Below are 13599 nucleotides of genomic sequence, written 5' to 3'. Positions count from 1 at the left end.
GGAATAAGAATCCTAGACTGCCTCATATTGGGAGTCTTTAGTTACATAATGAGACTTAATTCTATTATACTAGAAATATTGAGTTCAATTCTAATTATATTGGGAATAACATGCTCAATCCTTGACAAACCAATCATTATACCCTGCACCACGGCGCATATAGCACTATGCGCCTCGTTTCTCCCAAAATGACGTTGTTTTGGTAAGTTATGTAGGGAGTTGACGTGATTATGTGTATTTGTTTATACAATTATGTGTATTTTTTTATATAATTATGTGTATTTTTTATACAGTTATGTGTATTTGTTTATACAGCTATGTGTATTTGTTTATACAATTATGTACATTCATTTATACAATTATGTGTATTCTAGTATAAAATTATGTATATTTTTTAACATGAGATTTTTTTAAGGAAAATTAACCGCCAACACTGGGTAGCGAAATTTCAAAAAAAAAAAAAAAAAAAAAAAAAAAAAAAAACTAAACGACGTTGTTTTGCATCAGGGCGCACAATGCAATGCGCGCCCTGGTGCACGATATAAATTACCTTGACAAATTCTTGGATTGCTCCGTGTTGTATATCCTTCTTGGGCTTCCTCGATCCAGCTTCTTTCTTAGGCCGGTCCATGTGGCCCAGGCCTAATATATTATCCATCATCCATGTGGCCCAGATCTAGTATACTATCCATCATTCTGACAATGGTTTTTAACAGTACTGATACAAGATGCTCAAATTGGTGATCTTCAAGTTTTTCATGAAAACCAGTGGGTTAATGTCCCTCCATTGCACGGTTCTCTGGTAGTCAACATTGATGTTCTTCTGCAGGTATGTATAATGTATCAAATTGACAAAAAGAGTATTAAAATATGTTGGAAAAAATAATTTAAAATGGCATAAAATGACATGTTAATTGGTTATTTTGTGGTACAATTATCAGTGAGGTCCACTTCCGATTTGGGTCGGGTCAAAGTGGATTCGGGTACTTCGTAGTGAGACGAAGAAATTGATATATTGTACGCTCAAAACGGATAATGGGTGAATGGGATATTGATTCTCAAAGTAGACCCATTTGAGTTGGAAAATGAAGGGAAAAAGTGAACTTTTGTCCCACATTGGTTTGGAATGAAGATTTTCCCCCCTTATATACAAGAGCTTTTTTGAAACTTGTAGAATTGTATAGCATATAAGCTCTCTCGCGGGGGGGCGCACGGATGTCTCGGCCTGGCTGCCTGATAGTCTCGGCACTTAGCAGGTTAATTGTCTTAGAAAAGGGCCCTTGGTCGAAACTTCAAAGTTTTGGCCTACACGAACCTGTGCAGTTTTGTGACCGTTGGGTATTCAATTCTTCTGTTACGGAATTAATTTTTTTGAGTTAATTCCAATTTTTAATTTTCGAATTGGCCTACACGAACCTGTGCAGTTTTGTGACCGTTGGGTATTCAATTCTTCTGTTACGGAATTAATTTTTTTGAGTTAATTTCAATTTTTTATTTTCGAATTGAAACCCAGGATTAAGGCTGCTGTTACAGGAAGGTGGGGGGGGGGGGGGTGCCCTTAAGTGCCTAATAAAAGCTATTAATTCCTACACCCCTATATAAAGAGGAGTTGGGTAGTAGAGTTTTACACACAGAAAATATACAACACGAAAGTTCATCTTTTAGCCTCGATCAAAAGCTCTCTGCTTCTACTCATTCTTTAGTCATATTGTGTTCATAGCTTTGTCTTGCTCGCCGGATTCCTTGTTTGAGTGCTTAAACATTGAATCACAAGCAAGTTTTATCCTAGGAAGCCTAGGCCACAACGCTCCTAGCATCTTTGGGAGGTGGCAAATAAGGTTTTAAGGAAAGAGTGCTCACTTCTCTTGCAAAAACCCAACACCAAACACTAGCTAAATTTCTTCATCTTTTCTTCTCTTCTTTCTAGAAAATAATAATATTATTTTTTGATTATTATTTATTTTTCTACCAACGATTCCAACAAAATAAGCTATAAACTACTGCATAAATTATACCAAATATACATTTAAGAACTTTTCTGTCTTTGTTTTTGACTTTTAATTTGTGGTAGTTGATCACAAATGACAAGTTCAAAACTCAAAAGTGTGCAGCACAGAGTAATAGCACAAAAGATAGTCCCCAGAGTTTTTGTTGCAAGTTTCTTTAGACAACCCTCGGTGACGTGGACGCCAAGAAAGTATATGGACCGGTAAAGGAGTTGGTTTCGGATGAGAACCCTCCATTGTATAGAGAGACAACCACAGAGGAATACCTTATGCATTTCTACAAGAAAGGGCTTGAGCCTTGATGGTACCTCTTGGTTGTTGAGGTTTAGGTTGCAGAAAGAAGGCAATTAACTAAGGAGATTCAGAAGTACAAAGATTATAATTGTATTTAAGTGTTGTTGGTTTTTATGATCTGTTCAAAAATAAAACATATATCGTTGTAGTAATCTATAAAAGTTGAAGTTGATAAAATCTCACTTTAATACTTTACTAGTAGTAATTACTAATACATCCATTATTAAGTCTAGAAAGCCATAACATTTTTCTGGCAGAAGAAGAAGCCAGACGGTCCATCATCGGGCAATAGAGCCAACTTCACAATATTTTCAGCGCCCTCCTCAGGGGTGAACATGCCAACATGAACAGTCATATCAGTCTTTACATAGCCTGGGCACACACAATTGATGCGAAAATTGGGACATTTTTGGGCTAAAATCCTTGTGTAAGCATTCACTGCTGCTTTGGAGACTTTGTAGGCCGAGGCATATCTTGGCCAGCCTTTGGCTTGTGCTATGGTTGGACCTTCCTTGTAATTCTTTAGAAATTCCTTCACCACTTCATCTACCCTTTCCTCTGTTAGGCTTTCGCCATTGCTCAATATCTTTCTAGCCATTTCATTATTTGATAGTAGCTGCAAGCATTTGAGAGAAAAGATTAAGGTTCGAACTTTAGTGACGATAGTGTGAGAATTCTGTCTAAAGTGAACAAATCTTTTGTGTGTTTCAACATTTGGCCTTGTGTCAATGAGTCATCCTAATTTATATCCTCCCAAATGTTCTATCTATTTACTATGAAGTAGATGTTAAATGTATGGAAGTAAGAGTTGATGATCACACCTTTAGGTTCCCCAGAGTGGAGGAAACGTTGACAATTCTAGGGGAATGGGAAAGTTGGAGAAGAGGTAGAAATGCTTCAACCATTCTTTTGGTGCCATGGTAGTTTGTTTTAATGCACTGTTCAGCCAACTCATAAGTTTCAATGAGTGCTCCATCACTTTTCAACTCTGTTTCCAACACTTGCTTCAATAATAAGGGGAATTGAATATTAATGTTAACCGAGCTCAGCTCACTGATTCAGTAGACAATATTTAAGAGAAGAGATTAATGTTTAAACTTTGACAATAGTAGTCCAAGGATTATGTCCAAAATTGACGGACCACACCCTTGACCCTCCCAAAATAATGCTAACTTTTTATTATTTTTCCCAACTTAACTTTTTATCTTTTTAAGTTTTTATTAAGAAAACTTTTTCACTGAGTGGGTCTCATTTCAGTCATTTGATTTGAAAATAATTTTAACACGTGCATTCTCAATGCAACCTTTAATTTATAAGATGCAGAGAGTATTATATTGATAACTTATATTGATAACTTACTTCATTCTCAGAACTGATTCGTGAGTCATCTGCAATTATCATCTCTTTAAGAATTAAACCATCTCCTTCAATAATAAGCCCTTGTATACCTGCATTGTTTACCTACAATTAAGTAAAGAGAGAATATTATAGACAACAGAAAAGTACTATTAAATATAATAAGTTGAATTTAAAAATTATTTAAAAACCTCATTCTTCAAAAAGTCATCGGGTTGGAACTTGGAACAAAACAACTTTGTCTCGGATAGACAAATCATTAATAATGTCATCATTTACCAAGAAGATAAGTATGTGAAAAAATATATATATTATTTTCTAATGCATAAAAGTATAAATAATAAATTATCTTAGTCAATTAATTCTTGAATATTTGAGTCTTAAAATTATGAAATAAGATTGAAATTGACAATAAACGAAAAAAGTGCAATTACACCTCTCAATTTTTTAAATATATACAATTTTACTTGATAGCAGGTTAACATTCCATCTACGAGTTGCATGTTGATATAGACGATGACTTGAATTACGACTTGCCAATGGACCATGAAATGTATTATACATTTTAGTTTCATTTCGAGAATATTATTATGCTTTTTAATTTCATTATAATTATATTAAAGTATCATTTTAATTTTGTTACAATTTCATTCGATTATTATAGTCCATACAAACATATAGTGTTGTGTAAATCATTCTTTCAAAAGATTGAACCTCAATCCTAAGCGCCCCACACTCCGACCTGACAAACATATAGTGGTGTGTAAATCATGATTCACTGTGTAACAACCCGAAACTTTTTTTATGGATGAACATTTTAACAAATGAAAAGAAAGGATCGGAGTGGATAATTATATTACCAGGATATCCAGTTTCCCAAACTTGGTTTTGACGAAATCCACAAGACAAGAAATGCTAACTTCATCTGCAACATCAAGTTGGTGAAACACAATACTATCTTCATCTTCTCCACCACATGAGTGTTTGAGCTTCTCCACAGCTTCCATTCCTCTCTTCTCATCCCTTGCAGTGGCCACTACTACCACACCTTCATTAGCAAGCTGTCTGCATATTTCATATCCTATTCCTCTGTTTGCTCCGCTCACAACACCACACCTCCACACACAACAAACAAATTTAACTCTATCTATTGGATCAAGCGCTTATCACTATACCAAAAGTTATAATTAGTAGCGAAAACACAACTTTTCATGACTTGATACGACTTTGTTAGATCAAAAGCTTATTACTATGCTAAAAGTTATAGCTATTAACAGAAGCATAACTTTATTTCCTTAATTCTTTATAAACCGTCATTACATTTTCAAGAGTTAGAGTGTTGATGTTGGCCCTCACCGGCCTCCGCCCAAACATACTCATAACATCAAAACCATGAATAGAATGTTCATAGTACATACATACCTTCTGCTACTGCTGGCGGCGCTCATTTTAGCTTCCATTATATATTTATATATTTGAGTTCTTTAACTGGCCTGGCTATGGGCTATGGCAGAAGTAAATTCGAGGCTCCCGGCGCCACCAGTCTCTGCAGTCTCCACACAGCGGTTATATATAAAAGTTGTGGTGAGTCGGTGGTGAGAAATAGGAATATTCAAATTTCAAACGCGCACGCCTCGCCTCTTCTACGACGACTTTGATTAATTGGAAGCCAAGTCCTCTTTTTGTTCATTTATGAATTAATGGGTGCAGCACGCATGGATAGTTCAACTGGTCATAAAGGTGAAAGTTTGGAGGAATGATCAGGGATTGAGTCTTACCAGCGACAGTGTAGGAGTAACTCTCAAAGTGAGGAGTGCTCCTTAGGAGCTCTTTGTGCGCAATGGTCAAAAGTAAAGTCTAGCCTCTGTGATTCATGTATAGGGTTGGGGTTCAACCTTTTGGAGGATTGAATTAATGGGGACAAAATTATATCGTGGACCCAACCCCAAGTCCCAACTACTTAAAATTAATATTATTCCTATATGAAAAATTTGTGTATAAATATATAATATTGCAAGTATATAAAAATAGCACAAACAGTTCTGAATCTATATACCTACACTATCGAATTTATGTACATGCAGTAGTAAATTTGTATACTTATATTAGTTAATTAATGTACCTAAAGTAGTGAATTTATATACATAAATAGTGAGCCATGATTGAATAGTGCAAGAGACCAACTACAATTGAACCACTAAATCAAATATATTAATATCCAGTTAACATATTTCAAAATAATCATTACATTACAAATTTAATAAAATTTAGAATAAATCATTTGTAGTTATAATTTAACCGCACAAAGCAATGTGCATTGATATCCATTATTTAGAAGCAAGCAAAACAACTATTTAAAATAAACAATAGAATATGAAACAAAAATTAACCAAACAAGTAGTTAGAAACAAAAACAAAAATTAACTTGAAAAATATGCATTGCTTTTAATGACAAATTATCTTGTTATATTATATATGCCACTGTATATATGTATGGTTCTAGAGAGAGAAACTCGTAGGTAGGTTAAATAAGGTTAGTTTAATTTGAATATGAGTCAACAATATACTGAAGACATAATTTGAAATGAAATAGTACTGGAGAAGTTGAGAAGATGATGAAGTTTACAACTTAGCTGGTAAGATTAATTTAAGTGCGAGGGGGACCAAATATTTTGAAGAGACAACAAAATTTTAATATTCTACAGAGTATATAATAATTTTTTTTATAAAAATTAATATTATATATAATATTAAAAAAAGGGGTGGGGGAGGGGCCAAGGCCCCCCTGGCATACACTTGCCTCCGCCCGTGTAAATAGTGATTTATTGTAATTTATGTACTTAACGTAACAACTATAGTGACTTTTGTGTGTGTGTGAAAGGAACGATAATGACTTTTATGAACCAAATTTATGTATCAAAATTTATAGATTTATTTTTAATAATTTAAAAAATTAATATTTGTGTTATTTAAAAGATGTTAATTAAAATTTTTTAATGATATATTTTGTATATTAATTTTATTTATACAAAAAGAGAAAGAGCAAAAAAATTTAGGAAGTAATGTTTTTGGACCAACATCCACCTTTTCACCGGGTCCAAAACTACGTTTCATAACTTACATAAATGATGCATTTAGTAGTATTTTTTTTTTTTTCCGAATCAGAAATAATGTTGGTACTACATATACCTAATGATTTGTTAATTTTTTGTACATAATATATTGATGGCATATACATAATTTGTTAAATACTTGTTTATAAAATCAATACTTTAATTCCATAATAAAAACTTGAGTAAATATTCAAAATGATCCCTCGACTAAATTCACAAATTGTTCCTCAATTTTTAATTTCAACCAATTAAGTCCTTAACTTTGCAATTTTAACACAATTTGGTCCTCCGTCTATTTGACCGTGATCTTTGAGGATATATATGTAATTTCACGCACAAAGCTCAAAAGAATTTTGACCGGTTCAGCTTGCCTACGCCGCTTGGAGTCACGACTTTCTTGAAGAGCCGCTCCAAGGACTTCGTCGATCTATCTATCAAAAGTTATAATCTCTCCGGCATGAGGTGCAGCTCCGGCCTAATCTCGATCGATCTCGCACGTGACCTCTTGTACGTGCACCCCAACTCTAACGCCCTGGTGGTTAGCACGAAGATGATTACGCCCAACTATTACCAAAGGCGACCGAATTTGGTAGATTGCTTTCGGCAGTGGATTCAAATGTAACATTGCGGTCTGAGAATGCAACCGGAACCTTAAAAAAACGACGATGGACCGTTAAATTACTTATATATCCTCAAAAATCACAGTCAACAAATGGTCAAATAGACAGAGGACCAAATCGTGTTAAAATTGCAAAGTTAAGGATTTAATTGGTTGAAATTGAGAGTCGAGGACCAATTTGTGAATTTAGCTATAGTTGAGGGACTATTTTGGGTATTTACTCTAAAAACTTACTAATTTTGATCTAAATATATATATTTTAATTGTACTGACCCAACACAAGCAAATGATGCTATGGAACCGGGTCTGGCCATTAGCATTCCCGTGCAGAGAGAGCGTGTATACTATAGAATTCAATAAGTCTTAGAAAGGCTCTTATAAATAGTGGTGCAAATTCACTTTTCAAATCAATTTGGGACAAAGACTATTTTAAAAAGCCTTACCCCTTCATTTTTTTCAACTCAAATAGGTCTGCTTTGAGATTCAATTTCTCATTCACCCATTATCCGTTTTGAGCGTACAATATATCAATCTCTTTGTCTCACTATGAAGAACTCTCTCGTATGAAAAAACCAATCTAGCCAGCACTTTAATTGACCCTTAACTGGGCCGACTCGCTCGAACTGTGATTAGTTTGAATATGGTATGGGATTAAAAGTGTCTCCGACCTACAGTTATGTGCACATCTATATTCAATTTGAACCCATTTTCCATCAACCAAAATGTAATCCATTAACAGATGCAAATATTACATAATATAAGTGAATATATAATAATATAAGATAACAATCCCATAAGTGCATCAAATTAGCAGTCTTGCTAGCTTCATCATTCATTGATATTGTTGCAGCACCTTAATCTTAATGTGTTTTGCGCCGCATTATTATCGTCATCCATGTCACCCTTCTCTAGTAATAAGAAAAGTAGTTTAATTTATCAAACATGCATGCATGCATCCATTATCAGCTCTAGAAAGCCATAATATTTGTCCTGGAGAAGAATAAGCCAGAAGGTCCATCATCGGGCATCAGAGCTAGCTTCACGATGCTTTCAGCGCCCTCCATAGGGGTTAACATCCCACTATTAATAGTCATATCAGTCTTCACATACCCTGGGCACACACAATTTATGCAAAATTTTGGATATTTTTTAGCTAAAACCCTTGTGTAAGCATTCACTGCTGCTTTGGAGACTTTGTAGGCTGGGGCATATCTTGCCCAACCTTTTGCTTCTGCTTCCTTGCAATTCTTGAGAAATTCCTTCACCACTTCATCTACCCTTTCCTCTGATAGGCTTTCGCCATTGCTCAATACCTTTCTAGCCCTTTCATTTGGCAGCAACTGTATGTATATTCAATTATATATAGGATATCCAACAGAAGTAGTGTGGGAGCAACCTCTCAAAGTGAGGGGCTCCTTATATGCAGTAAGCAAATATCTAATCTCTGTGATTCAGCTGAGATATCATGATTTACATCTTTTCAGAAGTTCTGTCGGGCCGGGGTGTGGGCCCTTGGGATTGGAGATTAACCTTTTGGGAAGAATTATATATAGGATATACACTTAGTTACTATGAACTAGATGTTAAATGTATGAAAGTAAGAGTTGATGATCACACCTTTAGGTTCCCCAGAGTAGAGGAAACGTTGACAATTCTAGGGGAATGGGAAAGCTGGAGAAGAGGTAGAAATGCTTCAACCATTCTTTTGGTGCCATAGTAGTTTGTGTTAAGGCACTGTTTAGCCAATTCATAAGTTTGAATGATTGCGCCGTTACTTTTCAACTCAGTTTCTGGCTCCTGCATGCGTCAAACAGAGAAATTTATGCAATTTTTATAAGATGGAGAGAGTATTATATATGGATAATTTAGATTACTTCTTTTATAGAATTGGCTCGTGAGAAATCTCCATCTATCATCTCTTTTAGAATTGAAGTATCTCCTTCAATAATAACTCCACCGATCCCTGCATTGTTTACCTACAATTCAGTAAAGAAAGAAGATTAAACGATATAAAATGTTATTAATTAAATACAACTAATTGAATTTTCTTTTTGTTGAGTACTATTGACTCTGTTACAATGTAGTATCTGTCCGTACATACTTTCTCAACCTATTCATTCTCTATGTTGGAGTCTGTGGCCCTATGAACTTTTATTTTATTTTATTTTGTAAACTTTGTATTTGAGTCATAAATAGTATTTACTAAACAAAACTATTGTCTAAATTTTATTTTGAAGAAAATATCAAATAAATCACTAAATTTTTACGGTACGTACAATTAGGTCACTAAACAAAAAAGTTATACAATTAAAATATTTAACATTAAAAATTTGAACAATTAAGATTATTTATAAGTGAACAATAAGTTTTTTTTAGTAAACTTGAGATGTGACATACAACATGGAAAATAAAATATTTTTTCTCTACTAATTTAACAAGCATAGTATATTATTAAAGAACATTTTTTAAAAAAAATGCTCCACCCTTCAAATCGAATGAGGATGCAGGAGGAAGCATAGTCCTCTGTCGACGTTGACAGAGAAGGTTGCCTCTTCCTCCGTCAACGAGGAGGTTGAATTGCCTCCTCCGTAAAATATTGATTTAATATATATATATATATATATATATATATATATGATTTTTTTTTTAGTACTATTGACTTTATTACAAGTTACGTAGTATATGTTTTATACTTTTTATTATCTGTTGTAGTTCAAAAAGTCAATACCCTACTATTGTAATCTGGGTTCGATTTTGTGACATTCGCTCAAGGAGAGTCACAAAATTGTCATGTTTGTCAAATAAGAGGGACAAAGACTCAAATAGGACAAAAACATCAAGTGTAGACCAAAACATGACATTTTAAAAAATTGACGAAAATAGAAAAAAGACATTTAAAAAAAGCGTATGTATTTTTGTCCAACTTTTTAAAATGTCCTATTTTTATCCACACTTAATGTTTTTATCCTATTTGAGTCTTTGTCCCCAAATAAAATATATAGTTGGTTATTGGTACATGTGAAAATTGAAAATTTGAGTCTTTGTCCCCAAATAAAATATATATTTGGTTATTGGTACATGTGAAAATTAAAATTAAAAAGAAAAATGTTGACAGCCCAAATTTAGCTTAGTAATTTTTAGTAGACCGTATTTGAGAGAATGGACTATGGTTCGAAACTTAACTGTAATAATGTGCGAATCACTTCTACAGTGAGCAAATCTTTTGTGCACACTGATATTTGACTCTATCTGCTGAGTCACTTAATTAATGTAATTTACCTTCTTCACATGCTCTGTGGGACTAGAGTATGGAAGATTATATAGGGTTGGTGATTCAATCTTTTGGGGAAGAGAATAAAAAAAATGTTTAGCTAGAACAGATCAGAAGAAATGAAAAGAAAAGAAAGGATCAGAGTGGATAATTACCAGGATATCCAGTTTCCCAAACTTGGTTTTGACGAAATCCACAAGACAAGAAATGCTAACTTCATCTGCAACATCAAGTTGGTGAAACACAATACTATCTTCATCTTCTCCACCACATAACTGTTTGAGCTTCTCTACAGCTTCCATTCCTCTCTTCTCATCCCTCGCAGTGGCCACTACTACCACACCTTCATTAGCAAGCTGTCTGCATATTTCATATCCTATTCCTCTGTTTGCTCCGCTCACAACACCACACCTGCTAGGCCTCCCCACACAACAAACACAAATTTAACTCAGAATAATTGAAGCATGTGCTCCATCTCAACTAAAAGCTTAAGCTGATAGTTGGGTTACACATTAATGGTTATATGCTCAACAATAATAACATCAAAACCTACCATGAATATATAGAATTTTTCATACCTTCTGCTACTGCTGCTGCTCATTTTAGTTCTTCGATCAACTCGCAAGCTAAGGCAATAATGGCAGAAGTAGATTAGGGCTAAGGCTAAGGCTGTGGCACCTCTCTCTTCACTCTATGCACGCAAGCAAGCAGCCACACACAATGGTTACTTATAAAGGTATGAAAATAATTGCACGGCTCCTCTACCATCACTTCAATTATTTCCGATCCTCTTCTGAATTCAACTATAGATGACAGAAATAGAAAATATTATTTTAGAACATAGGGTGTGATTGAGACATTGAGTAGAATGAACTCATTCATCTTTAATCAAATTTGAATGGGTCTATCAATAACTTTGAGTATGAAGCAGTTTTAAAACTTCAAATCATTAGGTGTTCAATCTTTAGAAATGTCACAATCATTGGTGAAGGAATGTCATTGATTTTGGGTATGGAGAAGTTCTAAATCTCTAAATCAACTGTCACAATCCTAGCTCAATGAAGGGATAAATTATGACTATAGGTGAAAAGTGAAAACTCTGAATCATAAAAAAAATGACAATATTATTTATGTTAGAGTAATTTTATATGTATTCATTGTTTTGATTGCTTACAAGGGCTGAGTCATGTGTCAAGTACCTCATGTTCAGATGACATGTAGTGATCACTCCCATGTCGAAGGTTATGAGAATGAGTTTCAGTGGAGGCGTTGTTAATTTGAGCATATGGAGTATCTTATATATATATATATAAATTATTATGTGGCTGATTGGCAGATAAGATTCTTGATTCTTTAAATAATTGTCTATTCCCAATAATACGACGGAAATTACTAGTCACCGACAGCTCTCAATCTCTTAAGTATTTCTTCATTCAATTTCTTTTAATCTATCCATACCCTAACAGTTTGTAAAATTTTAATTTATGTGTCACAATCTTATTATAATCTTATAATATTATATATTATATAAAGGAATAAGTATCAAATAATCACCGAACTATACATGATAATATAATTACGCCACTAAACTTAAAAAGACTACAATTAAATCTCTAAACTAACTCATTTTATGTCATTCGTCTAATTTATTGATTTTTCCAATTTTTAAAAAATAATTTTAAATAAAATAATTATTTCAAATAAAATAAAATAAAACAAAATATTAAAAAAAAACTTTATCTCCTTCAGAGATGAAGATACCTTCTTCGTCTCCATGGTTCTTTGTCTCCGACGGAGACAGATTTTTTTTTTTAATAAAAAATAATTATTTTATTTAAAATTATTTTTTAAAACATATTTTAAAATTATGTGACTTGTTAGAAATTGAGAAAACTGGTAAATTTGACGAATTGCATGAAAGGGGTTAGTTTAGAGATTCAATTATAATTTTTATTTTGGTTCAGTGACCTAATTATATTATCGTGCGCAGTTCAATGGTTTATTTGACCCTTATTTCTATTATTACAAATCTCTCTATTTTTTTTTTAAATACTCATTATTCTATACAAGATTGTATCTTCAATCTTGTGACCACCATTTTATAATAATAATAAATGTATCAACACACTACATAATATTATAATATTATAAATCTTTCAATTGTCAAACTTGTCATACACAGATTTAAACCACTTAAAGCCAAAATACTAGTCAAACTTATCATATTGTAAACGTTTTTTAGGCATACAGTCATTATGGACTATATTGGATGAAACAAAAATTTCCACACATTCAGATAAGCTGATAAGATTGCAAATTTTTAGAGTTAATTCTAGCAATGGCCCTCCAACTATATTGATTTTCTAAAATTAATCATCGACTTTTAATTTGGACATTTTATGTCCCTTGACTTTCAATTTCTTTCCAATTGAGGTCCTTTCGTTAGATTACAGTAAATTGCACTTTAAATAAAAGGGTAAAATTGTAATTTCATCTGCCTAATGTATAATTCTTCGTATTTCTCCCTTGTATGCGCGACTTCGGACATCAGATTCACTTAATTGCTTAATCTCTAAATCCACTCGAAGAACAAAATTCCATTAGAGATTAAGCAATTAAGTGAATCTGATGCCCGAAGTCGTGTATATAAGGAAGAAATACGCAGAATTATACATTAGGCAGATGAAATGACTACTTTGTCCTTTCATGTAAAGTCCATTTTACCGTAATCTGACGAAAGGACCTCAATTGGAAAGAAATTGAAAGTCAAGGGATGTAAAATGTCCAAATTAAAAGTCGATGACTAATTTTGAAAAATCAATATAATCGGAGGACCATTGCTGGAATTAACTCACATTTTTATTAGGCTATTTGACTGTTATTAGTCTTAAATTGCCAGCTTCCCATTTGTATAAATTAAACAATTTCATATTGCGGCCA

The 13599-nt window shown here is 33.4% G+C and overlaps 2 protein-coding genes across 4 annotated transcripts; both read right to left on the bottom strand.

The window, feature by feature from the left end:
• Nucleotides 1-2471: 2471 nt before the first annotated feature.
• Nucleotides 2472-5200, bottom strand: LOC109175706 ((+)-neomenthol dehydrogenase-like). Of its 3 annotated transcripts, none has more exons than XM_019325037.1 (5): nucleotides 5079-5200; nucleotides 4517-4772; nucleotides 3660-3761; nucleotides 3122-3304; nucleotides 2472-2916 (listed from the first exon to the last, which is right to left on the bottom strand). In XM_019325037.1, the coding sequence occupies exons 1-5, from the start codon at nucleotides 5114-5116 to the stop codon at nucleotides 2530-2532; spliced, it is 966 nt and encodes a 321-aa protein (XP_019180582.1). In that variant the 5' UTR covers nucleotides 5117-5200; the 3' UTR covers nucleotides 2472-2529. The 3 variants fall into 3 exon arrangements, with proteins under 3 accessions (XP_019180582.1, XP_019180583.1, XP_019180584.1); XM_019325038.1 differs by having other exon boundaries at nucleotides 3122-3301; XM_019325039.1 differs by lacking the exon at nucleotides 5079-5200 and adding an exon at nucleotides 5029-5061.
• Nucleotides 5201-8136: 2936 nt separating this feature from the next.
• LOC109175709 ((+)-neomenthol dehydrogenase-like) lies at nucleotides 8137-11365 on the bottom strand. Its single transcript, XM_019325044.1, has 5 exons — nucleotides 11238-11365; nucleotides 10815-11070; nucleotides 9263-9364; nucleotides 9006-9185; nucleotides 8137-8728 (listed from the first exon to the last, which is right to left on the bottom strand). Exons 1-5 carry the CDS (start codon nucleotides 11258-11260, stop codon nucleotides 8357-8359), a joined length of 933 nt encoding a protein of 310 aa, XP_019180589.1. The 5' UTR covers nucleotides 11261-11365; the 3' UTR covers nucleotides 8137-8356.
• Nucleotides 11366-13599: the final 2234 nt, after the last annotated feature.

This window comes from Ipomoea nil, unplaced genomic scaffold (genome assembly GCF_001879475.1).
Source record: "Ipomoea nil cultivar Tokyo-kokei standard unplaced genomic scaffold, Asagao_1.1 scaffold0688, whole genome shotgun sequence".
Lineage (NCBI taxonomy): Eukaryota > Viridiplantae > Streptophyta > Magnoliopsida > Solanales > Convolvulaceae > Ipomoea > Ipomoea nil.
This window is presented reverse-complemented; position numbering and strand designations above follow the sequence as displayed.